Source organism: Aphelocoma coerulescens (assembly GCF_041296385.1).
Source record: "Aphelocoma coerulescens isolate FSJ_1873_10779 chromosome Z unlocalized genomic scaffold, UR_Acoe_1.0 ChrZ, whole genome shotgun sequence".
NCBI lineage: Eukaryota > Metazoa > Chordata > Aves > Passeriformes > Corvidae > Aphelocoma > Aphelocoma coerulescens.
The window spans coordinates 16,753,273-16,775,344 of NW_027184085.1; the positions used below are offsets into that span (position 1 = coordinate 16,753,273).

Here is a 22,072-nt window from a genome sequence, read left to right on the forward strand (position 1 = left end):
GCTAAGAGTTTCAGTTGGGAGCCAAGTCCCAAGAATTTATGACATCAGTTTCAATGTGCTAAAGGATTTAGTTTGGGCTTTTTAACACCATCTCTTAAATTGAGCACATGGCTGCTGATTTCTGAGTCTCTGAGTGCACACATGCAATGAAGTGCATTCCCCTGTAGAGAAGTTTATTGTGGGGTAAACAAAACTTTTCCCCAAAAATCTTTGTATATTTTTAAACATCAGATGAGGTTCCTGACTAATTCTGTGCAGATAGGTCCTACGCTGCTAGCAAATCATTCAGTAATAGCATGAAATTTGTGGAACATCTTTAACAGGTGAAAACATTCTCTCTTCAGTAGGTAAGCTACTTGGCTCCACAAGATTACAAATACTTCAATATATAAACAAATGGGGGAAAAAACACACAAAAGTTCTTTATGATGCAATGTTTCACCAGAGCCCATTTATGTTTCTTTTTTTCTTAAATGTCAACCTGGGAATTTAAGGTGAGACTTCATACTGGTGGCTTCCCAGGCACAAAGACCAGGATATACTCTATAACAGGCTTGAGGTTTTTTTGTATACAGCTCTTTTCTTACGCTCATGAAGCCTGTGTATGTTACAAGCTGAAAACTAGCAATGTAAATTTCCTAAATGCCTTTAGAAAACCAAGAACTCAACCACTGCCAAGAGAAACATGACTTCCTAACTGAACAGCATTGCTTGGGTTTCCTTTGAAGAAAAAAAAAGAAGAAAAAATGGACAGCGAGCCAAATGCCTGAAATATGTAAGACAGAGCAATAGAGGAGTTAAGGGGAAGCTGCATAGGAAGCAAAGCAAAGACCAAAATAAAGAGCAGGAATGGCAAACTAAAAATAACAAACAGGAAAGTGTGACACAGCTGCAAGGGCTCTGGTGCATTCTCCCCCAGCATTGTACTTTTTTTTTCAGGAACATACTAATATTGTGTTTGGATTTCAATGGCATTCCAAACCATTATTTGTTCTTCAAAAATAGATGTTTCTCTTGTGAGGAAGAAAGATATTCTCAAGTAACGTTCATAGGATTTCAGTTGTTCCAGTTTATCAAAAAACACTTTTGTTAGGCTCAGTGTTTTCAGAGTAGAAAAACTGCATCAATTACGTCATTTCATGAAAAATTAGTCTGTGTCTCCTTAGAACAGTGAAGATAAGCTCATGTATAATCAACTGTTGCCCTTAATTTCAGTTGAGTTCTTACTTGATTGCTTTCAAAAGTAGGAAGGGAGCGAGTGCATGATTCTGAGGTACAACCACTTTGGATGCACAGTGGATAGAAGGGGATCAAGGAGGATCAGGAGCATCATGTACCAATAAAGTTAAGGAAATCTCTGTCTTTTTCTTCATCCAAACACAAGTTTGTTTGTTTATACAAAGCATTTGTGGGACCAGGAACGCAGCTCAGAGGATATGGGTCTGCCAGGCCTATGGTCGGATTCCAGAGGGCACCTACAGAAAAGCCAGACTCTCCAGGCGTGGGTGCCACAAAACCACCCAGCCATGACTGAGGCACCCAGCATATGTACAGGGGCCACTGCCAGCTGCTGCAAAGGAGAGGGGAAGGAATACTTCAGTGTTTGGAGGTCATGCTATTTTAACACCTATTTGACTGCTAAACTTACCCATCCTGAAATAATTAAGCCATAATAATTAAATAGTTGAGTTGTGCATCATCTCTGACCACCCAGAAGATAGATAGTGCCACTTTTGGAAGAGTAAGAAAGCCCGAACACACCAGTTTGTCAGCCCCAGTTTCCTTGGACACTCACAAACCCTGGTGAAAACCACATTAAGTCGTGCCAGAGTGGGGATCATAGTGTCTGGCAAGTTATCAGTCCAACTTGTAAAATTCCTATTTTTGGCAGACACAAGAACAGGAAATATTTACCAATTTTGCAGGTGTCAGGAAATATTTTCTAAGTGCTGCTGTGACCTGACAGTCCATTTAAATAGATAGCAAACATGTACAGAGGTGATAATAAATGTATTTTAATTGAAAATATGTACTTTGATATGTTTGCTCCAATATCTGTGTCCTAGCAGATCAGAGTGGCAAATTCGTGTTTTTAATCACACTACAGCGATTAAGCAGTGATAAATCTCCCAATACTAGTGTGGATGTTTTATGCAATGAAAACATACATTAGAGTACATTAAAGATGTTTCTCACTGTTCATGTTGATAAGGCTGTTTTTCATTAAAAGTTGATCTACTGGAAATATATTTCTTACGTATTAGTTGAAGTGTGGGTGAAATACAACTAAATATATTTCAGGCTTCTCTATTCTGTGTATTTCAGACACTGCTCTAAAACATTTGATTATATATTGTTTGAACTGTAATGATTTCTGCAATACCCTGTAATACAGATTGCAATACAAAATGCTTTACAGCAGAGCTCTTGTCAGTGTCATCGCACATTGGATAAAAAGTGAGAGCCATCACATATATTACATAGCTTACAGTTAGGTAGCTCAGAACCTAACAGCCACTTTTCAGAGACTAGGCCTGTTTGCCAAACATATTCATACTGGAAGTAGTATATGACCCCACTAAAAACAAATTAGATACTAGGTGATAGGACCACATTCTGTGATGAACCATCTCATGCCTTTTACTTCAGGAGTAGCAGTGGACTTGGCAGCATTGGGTTAACAGTTGAACTTAAATGATCTTAAAGGTCTTTTCAAGCCAAAACAATTCTATTATTCTATGGCTCTAAGACCATTTGCATTATTTCTTATCCTAGTGTAGTCCATTGTCACTGGTAGCAACAGATAAATATTTCAATGGGTAAAGTATAAAATAAAAGGATAAAATACTGTAATTTCATCCTCAAATCTATTCTCTGTGCCGCAATCTACCACTGGAGCAGCTGAAGAGATGCAAAAGAATTTTATAAATGTGATGAAAAAGAGTAGACATCATCCAGAAATATTTTCAAGGCATTCCTCTCCTTTCAAGCTCCTCCTTTCTCCTGACTTGCCAGCTGTGAATTCAGAGTTCGCTCCTTTATGGTAAATGAAACAGTGTCAAGGAGCTGCAGGCTCTGCTCCAGAGCTAAGTATTCCCTGGCATGGTGATGGCCAGGCCAGCAAGATAAGACAACTTCCAAATCCTTCCTGTACTGGGATTGGCCAAGGAGTTGGTTGTTCTGAGTAGGCAGCTAGGATCCAGCCACCTTGTTCTGGAAATGAAAGCGGTTGGAATGGTAGGGACACAAATCATTCTGGACATGGGCCACCACTCAACTTCTGCAATCGTGAATGGTCCCAGCAATTTGCTGAAATAGATACAAATGTTGTGAAACTGTTTCTGTGGATTTGAGAGCAAAAGCATACCTAATCTGCATGCACCATGGCTGTACCATCCCCAGCAGGCTTACTCTGTCATTAATAGATAGACACGACAGACAGTGATGCTTTCAGTTATTTTTTTTATTGAACAATAATAATATTACACTCTTTAAAACCAACTGACTTACTAGATTTACATTCAAGAACTCGTAATGTCATTTATGACACTGATGCAAAATATTAATAATGTATGCAATATTTACTACATTCTTTAAATATTTATCATCAGTCTGCTGGAAGACCATGGGTTTGATCCTGCTCTCACTGAAATAAAGAAAAAAATTACTTTTGATATCAGTAGATTAGAATCAATACACTTGCTTGTAAATAGCCCAAGATAACATTGTTCCGTCTCAGACCCTAATATTCAATACAGGTTAAAATGTGGTATTATGCTAGTTTGAGATTTATGTTTATATGTCTCCAATTATCATGGCACTTTAATCCTGACATTTGGATGTCTACTGCTGTCATTATCCTCTTGTTGCGGATCAGCATGATTCATTCTGCTTTCTCAGGTGAAAGCAACTTGCTTCCACAGATGTTGACTTTGGATCTCTTTAAGGGCATTAGAGCTTCTGTTGTTCATAGTTTTTAAAGTATGCTTTCAGATCCTGAACTAAACTCTGGCTACTGTACTGTGTGTTCCTTCTTTCACTGAAGTCATTGTCAAAGCTCACATGGATTTCAAAGGAAATATTAAAATCAAGCCACACTTCCAATGAGTGTGCTCTGTGTTACACGGCAGCTCCTAAACTCATGGAATCCAGGTTCACACTGACCCAGCAACATCAATTTTCATTATCTGTGAATCTGGTTGTTTCCAGACATATTAGCAAACCCATCTCAGTGGTGATTTCTGACTTACACGTGTATCCTCCAGCTTGGACTGAATGAGGGACTGCCTATTCCTGCAACACTCTAACACATATAAGTTTTGCTCCTGGCTGAAATGGGACCGCTTGCTCATGCAATTGATAAACAAAGGACTGGGTTCCAAAATACTGTGGTCTGTGGCTGTGCTATCACTTGCTGAGGGTCCAAGTCTTCCCTACCCTGGATCAAATAAACTCCCTGCGAGTCACATCTGGGCCATAGCCAGCAGTGAAGATGGAAAATATGAAGGCTCCTTTGCTGGCCTCTCACCACTCTTCCCAAAGAAATGCAGACATTGCCTTAATGACACCAACTAGCTGGTTTATAGAAACATATATATTTAAATAATGGTAAGCAGCTTGTTTTGTTTCAGATCCCCTTCTACAAATTGGTAGAATTTACCAATCTGCTGTTTCTCTGTACAAAATTTAACTTTAGAAATCCACCTAAATACAATATATGTCTGCAGTGTCTTGCCGAAGTTATTCACAATGTATGAACTGAAATGCCGGGTGTTTTCTCACTGAAGAAAGGCATATTTATCTCTGAGGAATTGTCACCAACCTTCCAAAAACTAGAAAATTGTTAACAACTAATGCTGGTTTATTTAATGTGTTGTTGTGCTTCTGTTGTTATTGTTATTGAGATTCAGGGGGTTTCCTTCCATCAGAGGTGTAGTTTATGTGTGTTTCTTTCATGGTGTTCCACACCAATAGTATCACTCACCTAAACTGTCCCCTTCATTCAGTGAGAGCTTTCCCAGCCCCAGGCTGCAAGAGTCAGCCTCTGGCATTATTTAAATGATCATGTTGGGTTTTTAGTATTACTATACATTCAAAAAACCACAATACATTTCTCTGTTCAAATACTTATCAAAACAAATATCAAAAGTCATATACACTGTACAGTCTATTTTTAAGTAAACATTTTTGTCACTAAAAACTGGTCACATTTGACCTTCAGAGATTACATTTTCATACGTTATAGATCTACTTTGTTCTTAAAGTGTGTTGTTGCATATTCAATAACCTGTGAGAAATGCATTCACCTGAAAGTCTTACAAGTGTAAGTAAATATCAGCGAGGATTTAGCCATTTCATTACTGGAGAGCGAATAACTTTCTCTTTAACGAATTCCTCTTTTACAGAATTTCCATCCCCTGATGCCATGTCATTGTCTGAAAAAAAACCACAAAAATAAAGATGGATTTCATGAATATGAGAGCTTTAAAGTATTGTCCTGCGGCAATGTCCCTGGTTTTAGGAATACTTAGAAAAATCCTTAACTGACAAGTTTGCAAGAAACTCACTAAATTACCTCCGCTTACCTAGCTGTAAAATTTCTACCAATTAAGGCATAAGTCATATCTGCTTTCTAATAGTTTAAGCATAAGGCTGATTATTTTGACTTCAGTTTCCAGTTCTGACTGTAACACTCACTCCAGTGTGACACAGGCCCAAGCAACACATCCTCAATAACTACAGCAGCAAATTAAACTTCCCTGCAGCTATTCTCTGACTGAGGCCAGCTGGCATGGAATATCCTGATGCGTGCCACTAAACTCTCTTACTCTCCAAAAATAGGTAAAAGATAGTCAGTTTGTCAACTGGAAACAGTCCCTGGCTGAGGCTGATTCCTGAGCTGTGACTGAGGTTGTCTGGCACAGCTATCTGGCCTGGGACAAAGCGTGCTGTCCACTGCCCTACTGTTTGACCATGAAAGGAGTCAAATTGCAATGCACAGGACCATGCTCTGACACCTTTAAGTTTGCTAGGGTATATGCAGGCATAATGGTCTTTATAAAACACATGGGTCAGATTAAATACAGAAATACAGAAGCCTTTACAGCTGTTTTAATTTGCTGAAGATCACTTAGACGCTATAACTACTTCCAAAGACCACTTTTAAATGAAAGCCTGTATGACCATCCCATGGAGTACTACTCATAGTGTATCTGATCTGCTAACAGTGATGGACCTCTGAGGACAGAAATCACTGGGAAACTTTTGCAAGGGTAAAAAACAACGTTTGTTTCCAAGAGGTGAGTATTTCATCCCATCTGGGATAAGTCAAGCAATTAAACACTGGGGCATCAAAATCTTTGGGACCAAAGGCAAGCGGGGAAGTGGAGAGGGGAGGAGGAACTGATGAAAATAGACAGTCTGGGAAGATTTGGAATATAAGCTAGATACAGAAAAAAGCAAGCACCCTTATTATTGTGGCACCCTCAGTAATAAATAGAACAAGGAAAGGCAAAAGCACACAATCACATGGAAAACTACAAAAATACCAAGGCTGATTTATCTTATAAGAGAGGTTTTTTGAGATCATTTTAAATGTGATATAAGCACAAGCTGAAGACATTTTCTACAATCTAACTTTCTCTAAGCAGAGAATGGGAGAAAGATAAATCTTGTGTGAAGACAGTAAATTCCATATAGCTTAATATAACAGGAGAAAATAAAAAATTCCACACCAACTGCAGTTGGAGAAGAAATAAAATCCAAAGACCTTTAGGTGAAACCCTATAAAAGCTCCCAGTAGGCCTAGGATTAAATCTCTGGTTTGATTTTTGGTTTTTTTACTTCTAAACATTTGTATTTATTTTGGTTTGTTTTTAAATTTAGAGTAACCATCATTCAGTCAAATATACCTCAGGTGGGAAAAAAGTGGAAAATTTTTAATCCCACCTCTAAAAAACTTCAGTGATCTTTCCTTGGTGCATCAAAAACACTCCAGTTTCTCACAATCCTTTTTTTTTCTTCTTTTTCTTTTAATTCTGGATGGACCTATTACAAGCTACAGACATAAATGGAAAGGACTTCTTCCAGAGATACTGTGACAAATGACTACAATAAAATGTCTAATAAAACAGTTCTCTGACAACTGAAAACTTATAAAGCTCTGTCCTCGTGGGGGAAAAAAGGTGTTGTTTTTACTATGTATTAGCTAACAGTAGTAAATAGTAGTGAAATAGTAGCAATGTAGCAAAATCCTGAACTGACTGATGCAAACCCTAGCACAGCCTCCCTTTGCACAGGTGATGTACTGCTAGCACATGCAACAAAGTATTTCAAAATGTGTTTACCATGTGTCACAGCTCACCTAATTCCTTGCCACATGTTAAGGGAGCTGCCAATAAGTAAAATAAACCTACCTTGTGTTGTTACTTGTTTGCACAGCTCCACCAAAGTACCCATCACTCGCACACGGAGGTAGATCATGTGCAAGGTGTTTTCTGATAAAATCAACTGTCCTGGAAAGTCTTACCTGTGTGTGAAGATATTTTTCGTCGATTTGGAGGCTTTGAAGCAGACAGTTGAAAAAACGGGAACTTCAAACACTTCCCTGTTACTCTGTCACAGATGCCAGAGGGACAATTGCAGGTTTTCCTGCATTCCATTCCGTAGGTACCATAAGGACACTCTGGAAAAAAAAATATAGCAAAGCAGTTCTCAGTGATCCAACTCAGCTGCTGTCTGAATAGGTGGTCTGCTTGAAAGTGCAAAACCTTTGAGTGGAGGTCAGCTGAACCTTAGCTACAGGATTTCAGCATGCTGACTGGTTTTTACAAGTATTTTCTGGTATTAACAAAACTTGACACACATTACATACATCATTTCATTTCCTGTAACTTATTTACAGTGTGCCACTGGTAATCCTTCTCTGAAACACTCTTAGATTTAAATGCACTCTTCGATTAAATTGCCTTAGTTAAAGGCAAAATGAGTATGTAAGTATGCAATCACAGAAGACTTAGTTAAAGGACTAGCAATGAATTCAGAAAAGAAGATGACTCCAGAAATTCCTGGAATTCACTATGTGATTCACTATGGTATTATCTGACTTTCATGACTGTTGTGACTTAGATCTGCAATCTGATGCTGGTGCAGGGCTGCTGTGGCCAGGGCCAGCAGTCTGGGTGGAGGATGCAGCCCGACCTTGAGGAGCTATCCAGCAACTCACCCTCTGCCTGGAGAGGCTACTGGCTCCTGGGGAGTAGCCTCCCACCCAACACTTTTTCACACAGCAGAGTTCTGTCTTCCCGTGGCAGACAGCTCACCCGCATCTCCAGCCTAAAGAGTGAGTATGCCCTGAAGGGATCTCTGGCACTAAGGCAACTCCCTGGTTGTACTGGATCTGGTCACATAATGCCCCAATTCAAACCTCATATTCCTGAGCAAGCTCGTGGAGGAGCACCAAAGAGCAGATGTTAGGATGGAACCAAATGCTTTCCAAAGAAAATTAAGTCAGCTACAGGAGATTTGCCCTATCCCTTAGCTGACACATATCACATGCTAGATCATATATCTTCCCAGAGGGTTTAAACTAAGGACTACAGCCCTTGTCTTCCTCTTGCCTTGCTGTTGAACAGGATACCTTCTCAAAACCATTGCTAAAGAGATGGAGACTGGGAAAATCCATGTATAACATGTATTTTCCAAACCCACAAACAGGTGATCATTCCTGGGAGAGGTTTGAGATATGCCAGGAGAAAGGCCTCTATGTTCAAACTGTCCTTTCCAACCCAGGCTACATGGTCACCTTAAATAGCAAGGTCTGAAGAGTTTCTAATTTACCTCCTAAGGGCAGATGAACGACTATTCAGGGCTGGATCAAGGATCCATCTAGCCCAGGCTTCCACAAAACACTTAAGAAAAGTGATTGTAGTAAGCACAAATGATACCTCCCTCCTCATTTTGTCTCTCCTTTTCAGCTATGGCACATTCTGATCCAGTCCTAGTTTCTGTGCATATAGCACCCCAAAAGAGAATTATCTTTTTCAGTTTGTCCAGTCTCCTCTTGAATGAATGCAAACTTTTAGCTTTGCCATAGAGCCTAGGCAAGATGAAAATCAAGCTAATGCACTATAGCGCAGCCAACATTTTACAATTCTCTGTGTATCAAATGTATATGCTCTTATAAATGAAAAGCCCTAGAAGATGAGCCAGTTCCCTGAAAGGCACTACACAGCAAGTCACTCCAGCATGGAGAATCTTACAAGGCCTCACCACACTCCCCTTCCTAAGAAAGACACTCTTTGATCTGCTGCTTGTCCACATAAAACAAAAACAAAATCCCACCCAAGTGAAACAGTCCTTGTGTTCACATCCTCCCTGGGAGACAAGCAAAGAGCACACACTACATGGAGCATCAATCTGCCTGCTGCAGGTGCTCAGCCTGAAGAGATGGCATTCAAAGCTGTGCACAACAGCATAGAAACAAGTCTGAGCCCAAAGCACTTCACTCAGTGTGGAATAATCCTGGTATTGATAAGGCTCTTCAGATTTCATGAAACTGAGATCTGAGTCAATTTTTCTTTTGGAAGCTTTTTGTTCAACAGGATCCTGCTCCTAAATAAATTGCAGATTGCTCCCAGTGGTTTAATGGAAGCAAGGGCACCATAAAAGTAGTTTGTTTCTGGCAATAATGACATTGCCATTGATAATAATATGATGCACTCTTCTAATAATAAAAATATCCCAAAAAATTGCTCTGGAACATATACAGCCCATTTTAGAAATAAGAAATTGAAGAACACAGAGTTCAGATCATTTTTCCAGAACTTCAAAGTAAATCGGTAACAGGAAGCTAGAGAGAATTTAGCCATCCTGCCTCTGTCAGTTATTACAAACATGGAAGTTATTAAAATGAGTGAGTGACCTGGTATCATAGCTGTAAATGGATATATAAAATAACAGTATCTGGCCTCAGAGAGAGATTGTGCTATCTCAGAGCTGAGATGAAGAAAGAAAAATAATTCAAAATTACATCTATAATATTTAGTGGAAAAAAATATATGGGGAATAGAAGATTTAAACACCAATTTACAATTCTAAGTCAACATATTGCTTTACGGAAATTAAGGAGAGTTTTTCCACTGACTGGCTGGGAAAAAAACCCAAGTATTTTACTTTGCATTTTCTACAGAGCATCCGAGATTCAGCTATGGGGATTCAGATTTCATGTCCCATAATATCTGTTTTTTCCCGAAGTGTGCTATTGTAAAGAATAACACACTTTGGGAAAAGTGTTTTATATTCCTCCTATAAGGAAAGGGGAAAGTACACACTAATTAAAAAGAATTGTTAATAGAATTATAGGCAGTATCTTGCACTATGGTAATTTTTAATAAACTGAAGATCAGTCAATTATCTCAGTGAAATACTCCTCTGGTGAGTGCACCAAAAATACAATCTTTATATGTAAGTTCTACTCGTTTGCAATAAAAGAGTGATATTGGGTTTCACACTGTGTGCAACCATGCACACAAGTTTTTTTTTAAATGAGGTAAATAAGTGTGTGCTGTATGTGAATCAGCCTGGGTGTTTTTTGCAGTGTCTGGTCCTAAGTCATTACTTTTACTGAGTCTATTAATACTCCTGATATTTAACTATCTATTCAAGATATTCCCACTTTTAAGGAAGTTATTCTAAGGCTTATCTGTATTTACGTACTGAAATGGTACACAAACACAGGAAAATCCACTGTATTCATGCTTTGCAAACTCCTTTTTAAGAAGCTTATTTTTTAAGATATTAATTCTACTTCTTACAAATATAATACCTTCTCACCTTTTAAAGATTCCCCTGTTTACATGGAGTGAGAATAGCTCCTAAATGAAAAATGCCATTATAGCCTCTGACTAAAGAAATCAGCATGCAACATACCTTGTATAAATTGAAAGCAGTACCTGGCTGCTCATCTCAGTCAACTTCTGTTCTGTTATTGCCATCTTTCTGGCAGGACGGTTTCTGTTTGCCTCCCCTGAACACATCCCTAAGATAGCTGAGCATCTCAAAGGCAGGACTAAATTGAACAGAACAAAGTCTCCAGGCTCTCAGGCAGTGCTGCTTTCTCCATCTCTCAGACTGAGCACCTGGTTCCTGGGCAGGCAGCCGGCAGTGCCAGAGGGAGCATCACTCCCAGGAGTGTGCAGCAGTGACAGGGACCCTGTGACAAGGTTGGACTTGCGGGATTGAAGTCTTAGTAATTTATAGAAAGCCACCCACCAAATCAACTGAAAGAACAGGACTAGTGCCTGGGTCTCCCAAGCCCCAGTCAAAAATCTCATCTCCAAGCACACCCTATCTGTATTTCCTCACACACATCCCCAGGTGTAAACAACATTCTCACATTAATAACCCTGCCCCACTACATGTAACACCTTCTGATGACAGCAGTTATTTTTTCCCTTTTTTCTTGGCTAAGGGCTGAGCTGGAAAAATCCAATTTTAGACTTTTCAAGCAGGAGGCAAACTCTGCATGTATGTTGCTGTGAAATTGCCAAAGCGGGTGCATACAAAGTGAATATCATTACCTTTGCAGATACCAAATTCATCACCAAAGTCATCCTCCTCAGTGTAAAACTGGCACTTCAGCCCAGGACCACACTTGACACCATCCATACCCGAGACTGTACGATAGCAAGTCTCCCCCAGAGCAGCTGCACACACTCTGCAGCAGCCACAGTCATCCAGCACTGTTCGCTTACAGCGCACAGTGCTTTTGCACGCGTTACTGTCACAGGGATCGGGGCAATCCACTGCGTATTTCGCGCTCCAAGCAGCTCCAGCATGCACGGGCATCAGGAGGAATGTGAGGAACAGGAAGCCCTTCATGTCTTGCAGGGGTAAAATCTCCATCCCAGAGAGCAGGTCTCAGTGCTCAGCCTGCTGGTGCCTCTTGCCGAGGGAAGCAGCCGTAAAGAATCCAAAGTGGTAGCTGCACACATCAGCCTACAAGTTTATGAGCTTTATACAGTGTGTTGCCCACATGTTGCACCGTCGTCAGCTTCCTCAATCCGGCAGCGCTGCTTCTGCCAGCCTCCCTTGTTTCAGTTTATGAAATCCAGGATGAAGGTTGGATTAGCACTCTGCTGCCATCCAGGAATTGAAAAGGCTGAGCTGATGTAATCTGTTATGTTTAGTTGGTTGTTTTGCATGAGGTCTAAAAACTCTCTCACATCCGTTTCAAATGCTCAAGGACGTCTGCCAAGAGTAAAAAAAAGTAAAAAAACAATCAGCCCCGAGGAGGTTGCATACCTTCCTGCAGGACAGGGATTGCTCTGACGCTGGGCACACTGCTGACAGGAGAGCTCTGCCTTGCTATCAGAGCTTGTACAGCCAGAAGAAAATCACACTGAGTCATCTTATTGCTGAAAGAATAATCTTTAATAGAATAAATCCTTGCCATATTCTTTTAGGGGATATGGACAGTTATTTTGAGGAATTAAATGAGATCGTGTTATTTAATAGCCAAACTCAGATTTTTCAGTAGCTTTTTCTGCCTGCATTTTTAAATAGTACTTCTTAATCAGTGTTTAAGTGAATTAAACATATCACCCAAAGATTACTGCCAGAACTGAAAACCGGTCAAACAAAACCCATCATTTTGTGGGATCTTCCAAAGGAAGTTCAGGAGAATGAGCAATGAGCTGCCCCAACTTCACAACCAAAGGGGAAATCCCCATCCATCATCAGCACTGTCTGAACAGCCTTAACATACATCCAGGGGGCTGATTCTTCTCCCCTTTACACCACTTTTATTCTTACAAACTTTATGGGATGCTCTGATGTTGCCCTTGAATGAAATCAATGTAAATAAACAGAAAACAAATCTCAGTTTCCCCTGTCTCCCCTCTTAGACTTTATTTATCCTGCCAGAGCCTTGACAAGAAACAGCAAACAAGTGGAGTCCAGTGAAACTGATGAGCCACTGGAGAAATGAAAATTTCTGCACTAAAAAAAAATCTACCGGAAAGGAAAAAAAGAAATAAGGCTAGCCATAAATAAACCTCTGAATACCAAAAGTTGTTGCCAGTAGATTTATTGGGAACCAAAGTAAACTTGTCAAAAGCTTGTCACTTGGGAATCCTGTGTCTTGAGGGGGCTAAGGACACTGCCAGTAGGCTACCAAATAAAATTAAGAACTAGGCTAGAAATACAAGAGAGCAGGGAAGCCTTTTCTTCATGAATGCAAATGTGAATTGATAAACACAAAGCCAAAATTCTTAATTCTTCTGTCTTGTGAAGAAAATGGGGAAAACCAACATACTGTATGAGGGGAGGGGAGGGGAGGGGAGGGGAGGGGAGGGGAGGGGAGGGGAGGGGAGGGGAGGGGAGGGGAGGGGAGGGGAGGGGAGGGGAGGGGAGGGGAGGGGAGGGGAGGGGAGGGGAGGGGAGGGGAGGGGAGGGGAGGGGAGGGGAGGGGAGGGGAGGGGAGGGACTGGCCTAGGTGTGAGAACACTTGCAGATATTCATCTTATACTGTATGTAATTACTTGGAACATAGTTCTTCTAATCATGGTTGTCTGTTGGCAGATGTTTACATGCACGAGCTTGTGCATGGTTTCACATACATTCTTGGACCAATTAATGAATTTAAAATGTAAAAAATTAAAATGTTAGGTTGAGGTCACATATAAACCAAGGAAATATTACTGGTAGGTATGAGCTGGCAGCAATTAGCAGTTGCAGACAGCTTCATCTTCAAAATACAAAGCAACTATCCTCTAAGAAATGAAAGGAGTACTTCAAAGATGGAAATGCGAACTGCAGCTAAAACCAGAGGAGGAACACAAGTTTAAGGTTATAATGAGCAGATCAATTAGAAATTTATGTCCTACCACTGACTCCATCACAACTAAAACATGACAAAAGCCTGTTTTAAAAAAACCAACAGCCCAGTATTTCTTCCACAGTTCTCAGGTCAGCAGAATAATGTGAACCACTGCCCATGTCTGCTGGCATATCATCAACTAAAGTTGACATTGGTTTCTATTAATAGGTCAGGCTGCAACCTGTGGGACTGAGGAGCCAGTGTAAATCCCACTGGGCGGTCCCTCAGCTCACCCTTAAGTTAATTCACACCTGCACTTCAAACTCATGCCTGCTTGCTTGCTCAGAGGAGATAACAGATGAGTGTGCAGACCCATCCACACATGTACTTAGACATTTATGCCTGGTAGTACCCACCAGCTGATAAAATCCTACTCTGTAAATTATAGGAAATGCTCCTTGTCTAGAACACCAAGCAAGATCCAAAAGGGCTACATTTTACATTTGGGTTTCTCACAGGAAAAATGTCCTAGAGAGATGATAAATAAAAGAATTACACACAGATGTGGTGAGGGAAAGAAATTGTAAAAGGAATCAGCACACTCCCCTAGCAACTAGCCAATATTATTTGGAATAAGATGGAAACTGTATCTTATGCTTGTAGCTAGAAGCCAAAGTAAATTATTACAATGGATTAAAAAATACATGTAATGGAAGAAAACAATATGAACAGATAGACGTCTGGCTTGCGCATGAGTATCATGGAGACAATAAGGATACTATGATCTTCCACACTGTCCACTGGTTAAATAGTGAAATAAATCCAATGTCACTATCTTTGGTTTTAATATTTCTCTGTTGTTTTACCTGTTGAATCCATTAAGCTTTCCTTTCCAGTGAAAAGCTTAATCTGTAAAACTGTGAGCTAAGGTCTTCCATGAAAATTGATGCAATGGGAATTAATGAAGCTTCCTCAGATATCAACAGCAGAAAATTTGCCACCATTATTTAACTTGTGGTATAAGTATATTTCAAAGGTGGAAGACCTTCTAGATCAGATCAGAGATTTTTTTTTTTCCAAATTTACAGCATAAATTGTCTTTGTGCCAGTTTACATCATAATTACATTACCATGTATAATGTTTGGCACTCTTTCTAGAAGTAGAAAAGGTTTCAACCCTTGGGTTCCATGCTTTACAGGAACCAAACAATCTAATAGCAGCAAGCTGTGTTTCCAGCTGAATACTTCTGAGAACGATTTTTCTAGCTCTTTTGTAAATAATCTATTCCTCAAGCAAAAGTAGCCTGTGGGATGGTCTTGTAGATGGTCTTGTATTTATGCCCTCTGAAAAGTCTTACCCCACCTGTTAAAAATCCCCATTAAATGGCAAACGTCACGATACATGATTATTTTGTGCTGATACATGAGTACAGTCTATTGACTAGGTTAATAGGCTTTGTTCACTTTACTCTTTAGACAGAGAAACATTCACCTCCACTCTTCTGAACTTAAACGTTCTGGCCACTGTTGCTATCCAGTCTTTTGAACGCATGAAGTTGGATAAGCAGGAAGCGCTAATACCTCTTTAAACGTAGGCGAATATTTAATGCATGACCCTTGTTGTTCACTTCCAAAAGACAGTCCCTAAACTAAAAATATGCTACCACACATTCCTGAACAATCCAACCTTTTCCCAGGCTTCTTTTACAAAAAGCTGCAGGCACAATGCTATATGAGAAGCAAAAATTCAAAGGGAAACACCGAAAGGAAGCTGAGCTGCAAAGTCCAAAATGAAAAGCCAGAAATAGGAAGTAAGAGATAAGAATCAGGAAAGTGAGATAGCGGCAAGGACTCCCCTTTGTATGATTTCTTTTCTTGTATCTTTTCAATGAATTGCTAATTACTCTTTGTTTCAGCTGTAACATAGCAACTCAACTTCACTCTGGTAAAAATAGATGCTTTGGGACATTTCCTACTTGCTGAAGGCAGGAGATGTTTACATGCTTTCTCCAGGCAGACCAGGTGCTATGCAGAGAGCTGGGTAGGCACAAATTGCAGGAGCTACTATAGAAATGACTGGATATGGTGGTTACCTGTAGAGAGCCTCAGGAATGAGAGCCACAGCTTCTTTGGAGTACAGCAGAAATATACTTGCCCATATGTCCATGTGCAAATACGTGGCATGTCCAGCCTGGCAGCTGCTAGCCAAACCTACTGCACATGGTTTCTTCTCTGAGTTTGCCATTGAAATGGAGCTGTGCCCTGTCTGTGCTACTTACAGAGCCCATGTGGCACTGTCCTGTTCCTCCATGGGCTCCGGTCATGGCTGGCTGATTGCAGGACCTCTGCCCTATGTCATTTCTTCACAGAACAGGTATTCCCAGTGATTTTACAATCACCATAATAATTTGCATAACAGAAATTACTGGCTTTCTATCGATTCAGTCATGAATCAAGTAAAATAGCTTTTCTGTGCTTGGAAAAGGTGTTCAAGAGGCAAAAAAATCACAGAGTGGTGTAAAAGTTCTACTACATGGCAGCAAGAGTCGATTTTTTCCATGGTGGGCAAGTCTGAGTTTGTCACTCACAATATATAGGTAGTTGATTTAAATGGAAAAACATGATGAAAAAATATGTTGTGACTCTGTTGCGCTGAAAACTTTTTTTAATACTTTCAAGTCATCTACATTTCCAGAGGAGGAAAGATGTTCAGTGCCAAGACCTCCAAGATCTAGGAAATTTCTGAACAGTACAAGAAAGACACATACCTTTTCTATACTTCAGAAAATTTGTTTGTCTGAATACAATGACTGATTACTTGCAACCCAAAACTCTGCCTTCACACACACCCATCTTACCAACAGTTTTGTCAGGATCTGTTTCTCTTGTGACACTTCTTGTTTCTAGGAATCTAAATCACCCCAGATAAGTCATATGTGCACCTAGGGAGAAATAAAGCCTTTTTGTATAGAAAAACACCTTTTAAGGACTGATCTTCAAATATTCTGTTTCTTTATCAATAAAAAAAAATAAGATATGCATGATGGTTCTTTGCATGTTCTGCTTAGGTGGTCAGGTGTCCATATGGTAAAGAGTTTTAATACTGAGATAATGTAACTATTCAGTCCCTCACTGTTTGACATAGTAAATTGATGTAGGAACACACACTCATTTCTCTGTCATCAGGAAGCCTCTGCTCCCAGTAGTTCTCTGCAGAACTAGAATAAAATATATTAGACTTGAAAAAGCATTTTTGTCAGTTTTTTCAGGACATGAACAATAACTCAACAGTCAATAAAATTACAAATACCATATGGATTTTTTCCTTTCTCTATGCAATCCAAATGGTAATTGTACTCCAACTCTACCAGTCCCTGATAACTAAACCAAATTCCAATTGAAGTGATGTTTGTTCTTGGTACCTGTGCAGAATCTCAAAGTGCACAGTTTGATTTTCAATTCCTAGGTAGAGATATTAGAATCAGGTATTTTAGGATTGGTGGGGAGTATCTTTTTGCTTGCAACTCAAGTTGATCTTGATCTCTGCTTTTTAAGATAAAAAAGTTGATAATCTATAGACCCGAAAGGAAATAGAACCATATCTTAAGTATTAATGTGATTTCTACTTTTCTGTACTAAAACATGCCTTTTATTGCAATTAAGTAGTGCTATTGTCTTACAACACTTCTGCAAATATTTTAGCCATGCCTTATATATAGTTTAGACTTGACTAAGTAGCTATTTCCTGTAATGAATGACAAACCTATTAAAAGCTTGTTATCTTCTTGTGCTCCATGTGTTGCTAACAAGCAAATCTGTAGTCATATGTGTGAAATGTTGAGTTGTTTAAGTTAGGGTTAGGTGTCCTCATGAGCTAATATTTCCATGTGTTCTTTGCCATATAGCCAGGATGATTTCCACTGGCAGAGAAATGTCCATTTGAATTAATTTGAATGAATTAGCTAAGCAAGCTTATCAAACTCATTTTGATCATCATTTTTCATTAAGAAGAAATCTCTTCCTTTTGTAAGTATTCATCTTTGAAGTATAAAGGTTTTCCAAAATTATTAGGTGATCCCAGAAAGACCAGAAGAGGACTTCTGATTTCCTAAGTAATTCAACTTCAGGGAAGAGACAGACAACACCTCAAAGGAGTCAGGACACGAATGGGAACTATTTTTCAGATTTTTCCAGTGTTGCACATACTTGCTTTCCTTGGGATGAGTGGCTGTTTTATTCATACTTCTCTCTGCCACACAGTCTCTCTGGCTCAGCCTTAGTCCTCATCATACTGCTTTTCTCCTTTATTATACTGTGTTCTCTCTCCAATCTATATGCAAGTTTGCTTATGCCACACACAAAAAGCACCCTAAAAATAGGAGTGCAATAGGCTATATCCCTTCATTCCATCTTTATTGCTTTCTCTTGTTCACAGTCCTCACACTCCATCCATCTTGTCTATCCCAGCTGAAGCCTCTGAGAGTTTGGATTAACTGGAGCAAAGTCTCATTAAAGGAGACTTTTGGTGGCTGGTCCTCAGGCATGTCCGTGCTATATGTAATTGGTATCTACTTCCGTGAACAGGTTTGGAAAAAAATTGAATCAGTATCACGGCTTCCATGAAAAGAGACAACAGTCAGGGTCTCCAAGAACAGTGCATTTGGAGGGACTTAACACAGGACCATTTGTTTCTCCAGTGTAGCAAGAGAATTTTCACACACATGCTCCCTAAATCCTTTGTCCTTTGCTCCATAAATCATATGGTCGTGTTTTCAAATACCTTTTTTTCTTTCTCTGGGGCACACATATTGTGGGTGAATGCTGACCCCAATGAATTAAGTGCTGTGTCTCTCATTTCAGCAGGGCCAGGATTTCACATGATACTTTCAATGTTTTATGATCTCTATTGTGGTTTTTTTACTCAAAATATGGAAAGGAATGTTTGCAAACAAGCTCCAATTAGAAAGCAATGAGGCGTAACAGCTGCGAATTGTCTGTCACAAATTTGGTCTCACTAAGCAACAAAACTGCTAGAAAGCTTAAAAACATAAGCTATAAACCTACAAAGAGCTTAATCACTTCCAAATCTATTTTAGCTTGTATTTCATTATTTTCAGCTTTCTTAATATATTGCCAAAAGAGGTGTCATAAGTAAGCAATATTACAAGTGCAGAACACAACCTTGTGTTTTTACTCAGAAATGTGATAATCTATATGCACTTATATACACTCAGCATATATGACAGAATAAAATATAATACACAAGTAGTCTTAGTTTTCTTATTTTTTTCATTGATCAACCTTAGTTATTTGATCAAAACTTGATGATAATTTTCAGTCATTCATTTAAATGCCCAGAAGATTTATTCTTTAAGAAAAACACCTGGGGAAAAAAAAGTATGAGTGAAATATACAAAGCTGGAGCTATTTTTCCAAGTTGTGAATCTGATAGACTGAATATGTGATTTTTCCATAATGGCGTATTATTCTTCTCTCTTAGTTTATCTTCTGAATTGTCATAGACTGAACATGTGTTACTGTAGATGTTTCCTGACCATGATAGAATAAGCTTTTCAAGCAAGAAAAATTCCTGAAATAGTTCACAATCAGATGCACTTTCTTAGATGATTTATTTAAAACCAGATAGCTGCTACTCAATCCTGTGTCCTAATTGTGCCCTGCACTGTATTATGGACCCTCTTCCCTGTGCCAGGGGCTGGCCTGTAATGTTTTGGACTATGAACGCTGGCTGGGTGCTGGGTAAGTGTCTCACCCTGACTGTAAAGAAGCTGCAAAGGGAACACAGAGGAAGGTCAGCTGCAGATAGCTGTTGACAGTAGGAAACATCCTCCAAAGCTGTGGTGTACAAGATGTTCCCTCATGTGGATCCCATGAGGCCACTTGGGCCAGAACTGGGCAAAGTACCTTCAGTGCTGGCTACAGTGAGTGGCTTTTTCTGTTTTATAAAACAAGAAATGTTTGGTTTTTTCATTTATAAAACATTGGATGTAAAAATAAAAAGTCCATTTTCTACAACCAGCATAGAGGGAAAGGGTTTTTTTGTTTGTCTTTTGCCTAAGATAAGTGCCTGAAACAGGACTTGGAAACCACTGACTGTGCAGACGGAAACCCTTTCAAAGTGACCAGAAGTGTTTGTCTGGGCAAATGCTTCCCAGGATGGCTAAGCTGCAATCAAGCATCATGAGGAGGGAAAAACCCAACCCAGCACTGCTGGTGGAATAACAAACCCTTCTGGAAATTGCTGTCCCAAATATGAGTGTCAAAATGGGTAACCATTACAGTGACCCTGACTTCAGTAACTGGGTGCAGGAAAAACAAGGCGAGGGAAAGAGATCTGGAAGAAAAACAATTTAAATATCACTTTAGAACTGAGTCTAGCTTTTGTATTTTCTTACCACCAGCAGTACTCTCACCTCATGCAGGTACTCTCAATATTTCTACTAATTGAGGCCAAGACCACTCGATAAAATCAACACCATTGTTCATAAGACAGAATAGTCTGTTAGAAAGTAAGGTGTTTTTTAACAATTCAGGGCTTTGATGTGCAATCCCTGTTAAATCTCACTGTGGCAGTGTCTGTCTGATTGTTGCTGCAGCAGAGTCTCATTTCACAGGGCAAGCTAACTGCAACCACCCATTTCTACTCCTGGAGAACCACAAACACCACTCCACCCCGCTGTGCATGTGGTAACATCGGAAGTTGATTGTCTCGGTTTGAAAGACAGGTGTCTGCTAAGGAAGGCAGAAGCCTCCCTTGAAGTGGCAGATATAACCCCTTTCCCTCTGAGTTATTATAATTTTGAAATCAAGGGTCTTTAGGCAAAGATGTGGGAAATAGGAATAACAGTTCTTTACTATTGTATATCTGTGTGTGTATAACCAGTCAAACAAACAGCAATAACTGCGGCAGTAACAGCAGACAGAAGCACAAACCCAGTGCCAGCCCTCTCGGCTGCCGGGCCCTTTCCCCTCGGGTGCAGTTCCGCTCGCAGCCGGCAGGGGCGCTGGCGGCTCCCGGTGAGCAGGGCAGGTGCGATGGTTCCCCCGCGGCTGCAGGGGGCGCTCCGGAGCGAGCTCGGGGAGCAGCGGCACTGGTGCCCTGGAATCCTGGGGAGGGATGGGACAAAGGCTTCACAAACCCCTGGGCAGCCGGTCCCGGGCTCCCGGAAACAGCAGGCTGGAATGGCAGGCCGAAGCGGCAGGCACAAACACAAATCCCGGGTGGCAGACGAGATGTATCCAAAAGGGGAACCCCCCGGGGCTCCAGGCAGGCAGGGTAAGCATGGCTACAATGCAGCGAAGGCTCGAAGCAGCAGCGGGGCAGGGCGGCCACAGCCCAGCCTCCAGCAGGGCAGGGAAAGCAGCTTTGGGATCCCCGGTGTTGTTTCCAGCAGAAAGGAAAAACGCCGAAAACGGGAACCAGCAGCTCCTTTTTCTGCAGCTTCTCCCTCCAGACGCTGAGAACGAACTGAACTCCCAGCCAGGTGAGAACAAAAGCCTGGACAGGCCCTTTTGTCTTTCTTAAGTATGGCTATCTCCTCTCAAGTACGGCCATTTATCTCCTAGCAACATGCTATGGGAAAAAATTCCTTTAACAGAAAAAAACTAGGACTAAACTAAAACCCCAACATTGATGTACCTAGAATCATGAGCACCACAGCCCCCTGTATCACCCTTTTCAGCACTCTCATATTCTCACCCACCTACATTTTATTACAGAGCCACACCAAGGAAATTAGGTTAGAGCCCGTCCCTTGGGAATATTGGAGAAAGAAAATGAACACATTAGTATTAGCAAGTTTAGCTTCTGTCTCTGTCAGTGCAGAGGTATATCTTCAGTGCTGGAGGTGTAATTGCTGCCTCCCCATTTTTCTTTTCATTATGATGTGGATTGTACATAGGAGGAATTTGTTGACAAGGTCTGGCTGGACCACCTTGAAAGACAGGGCCTCTCACAACCACCAGTGACAGGGAGCAGTGCAAGTTTCTCCACAGTCTTCCATCAGCATGGCCAAAAGCACCAGTTCTGAGAATAATTGTGAGTTCAGTGCAAATATTTGTTACTTGAACTCTCCTAAGACCAGTAACCAGACCAGACTGTGGCTTTTGGCAAGGGATGTGCACGCCCAAGATTTTAACCAGTGAAAGCTACATCACTGTCAGTGTGGTCCATTGACATTTGAATATGTCACAGGTTTCACACACATAGTAGTCCAAAGTCCACCCTATTTT

At 40.4% G+C, this 22,072-nt stretch overlaps 1 protein-coding gene across 1 annotated transcript; it reads right to left on the minus strand.

The window, feature by feature from the left end:
- Positions 1 to 3,453: 3,453 nt before the first annotated feature.
- ESM1 (endothelial cell specific molecule 1) lies at positions 3,454 to 12,269 on the minus strand. The gene is made up of 3 exons (XM_069002114.1): positions 11,580 to 12,269; positions 7,529 to 7,684; positions 3,454 to 5,435 (listed from the first exon to the last, which is right to left on the minus strand). The coding sequence occupies exons 1-3, from the start codon at positions 11,902 to 11,904 to the stop codon at positions 5,335 to 5,337; spliced, it is 582 nt and encodes a 193-aa protein (XP_068858215.1). The 5' UTR covers positions 11,905 to 12,269; the 3' UTR covers positions 3,454 to 5,334.
- Positions 12,270 to 22,072: the final 9,803 nt, after the last annotated feature.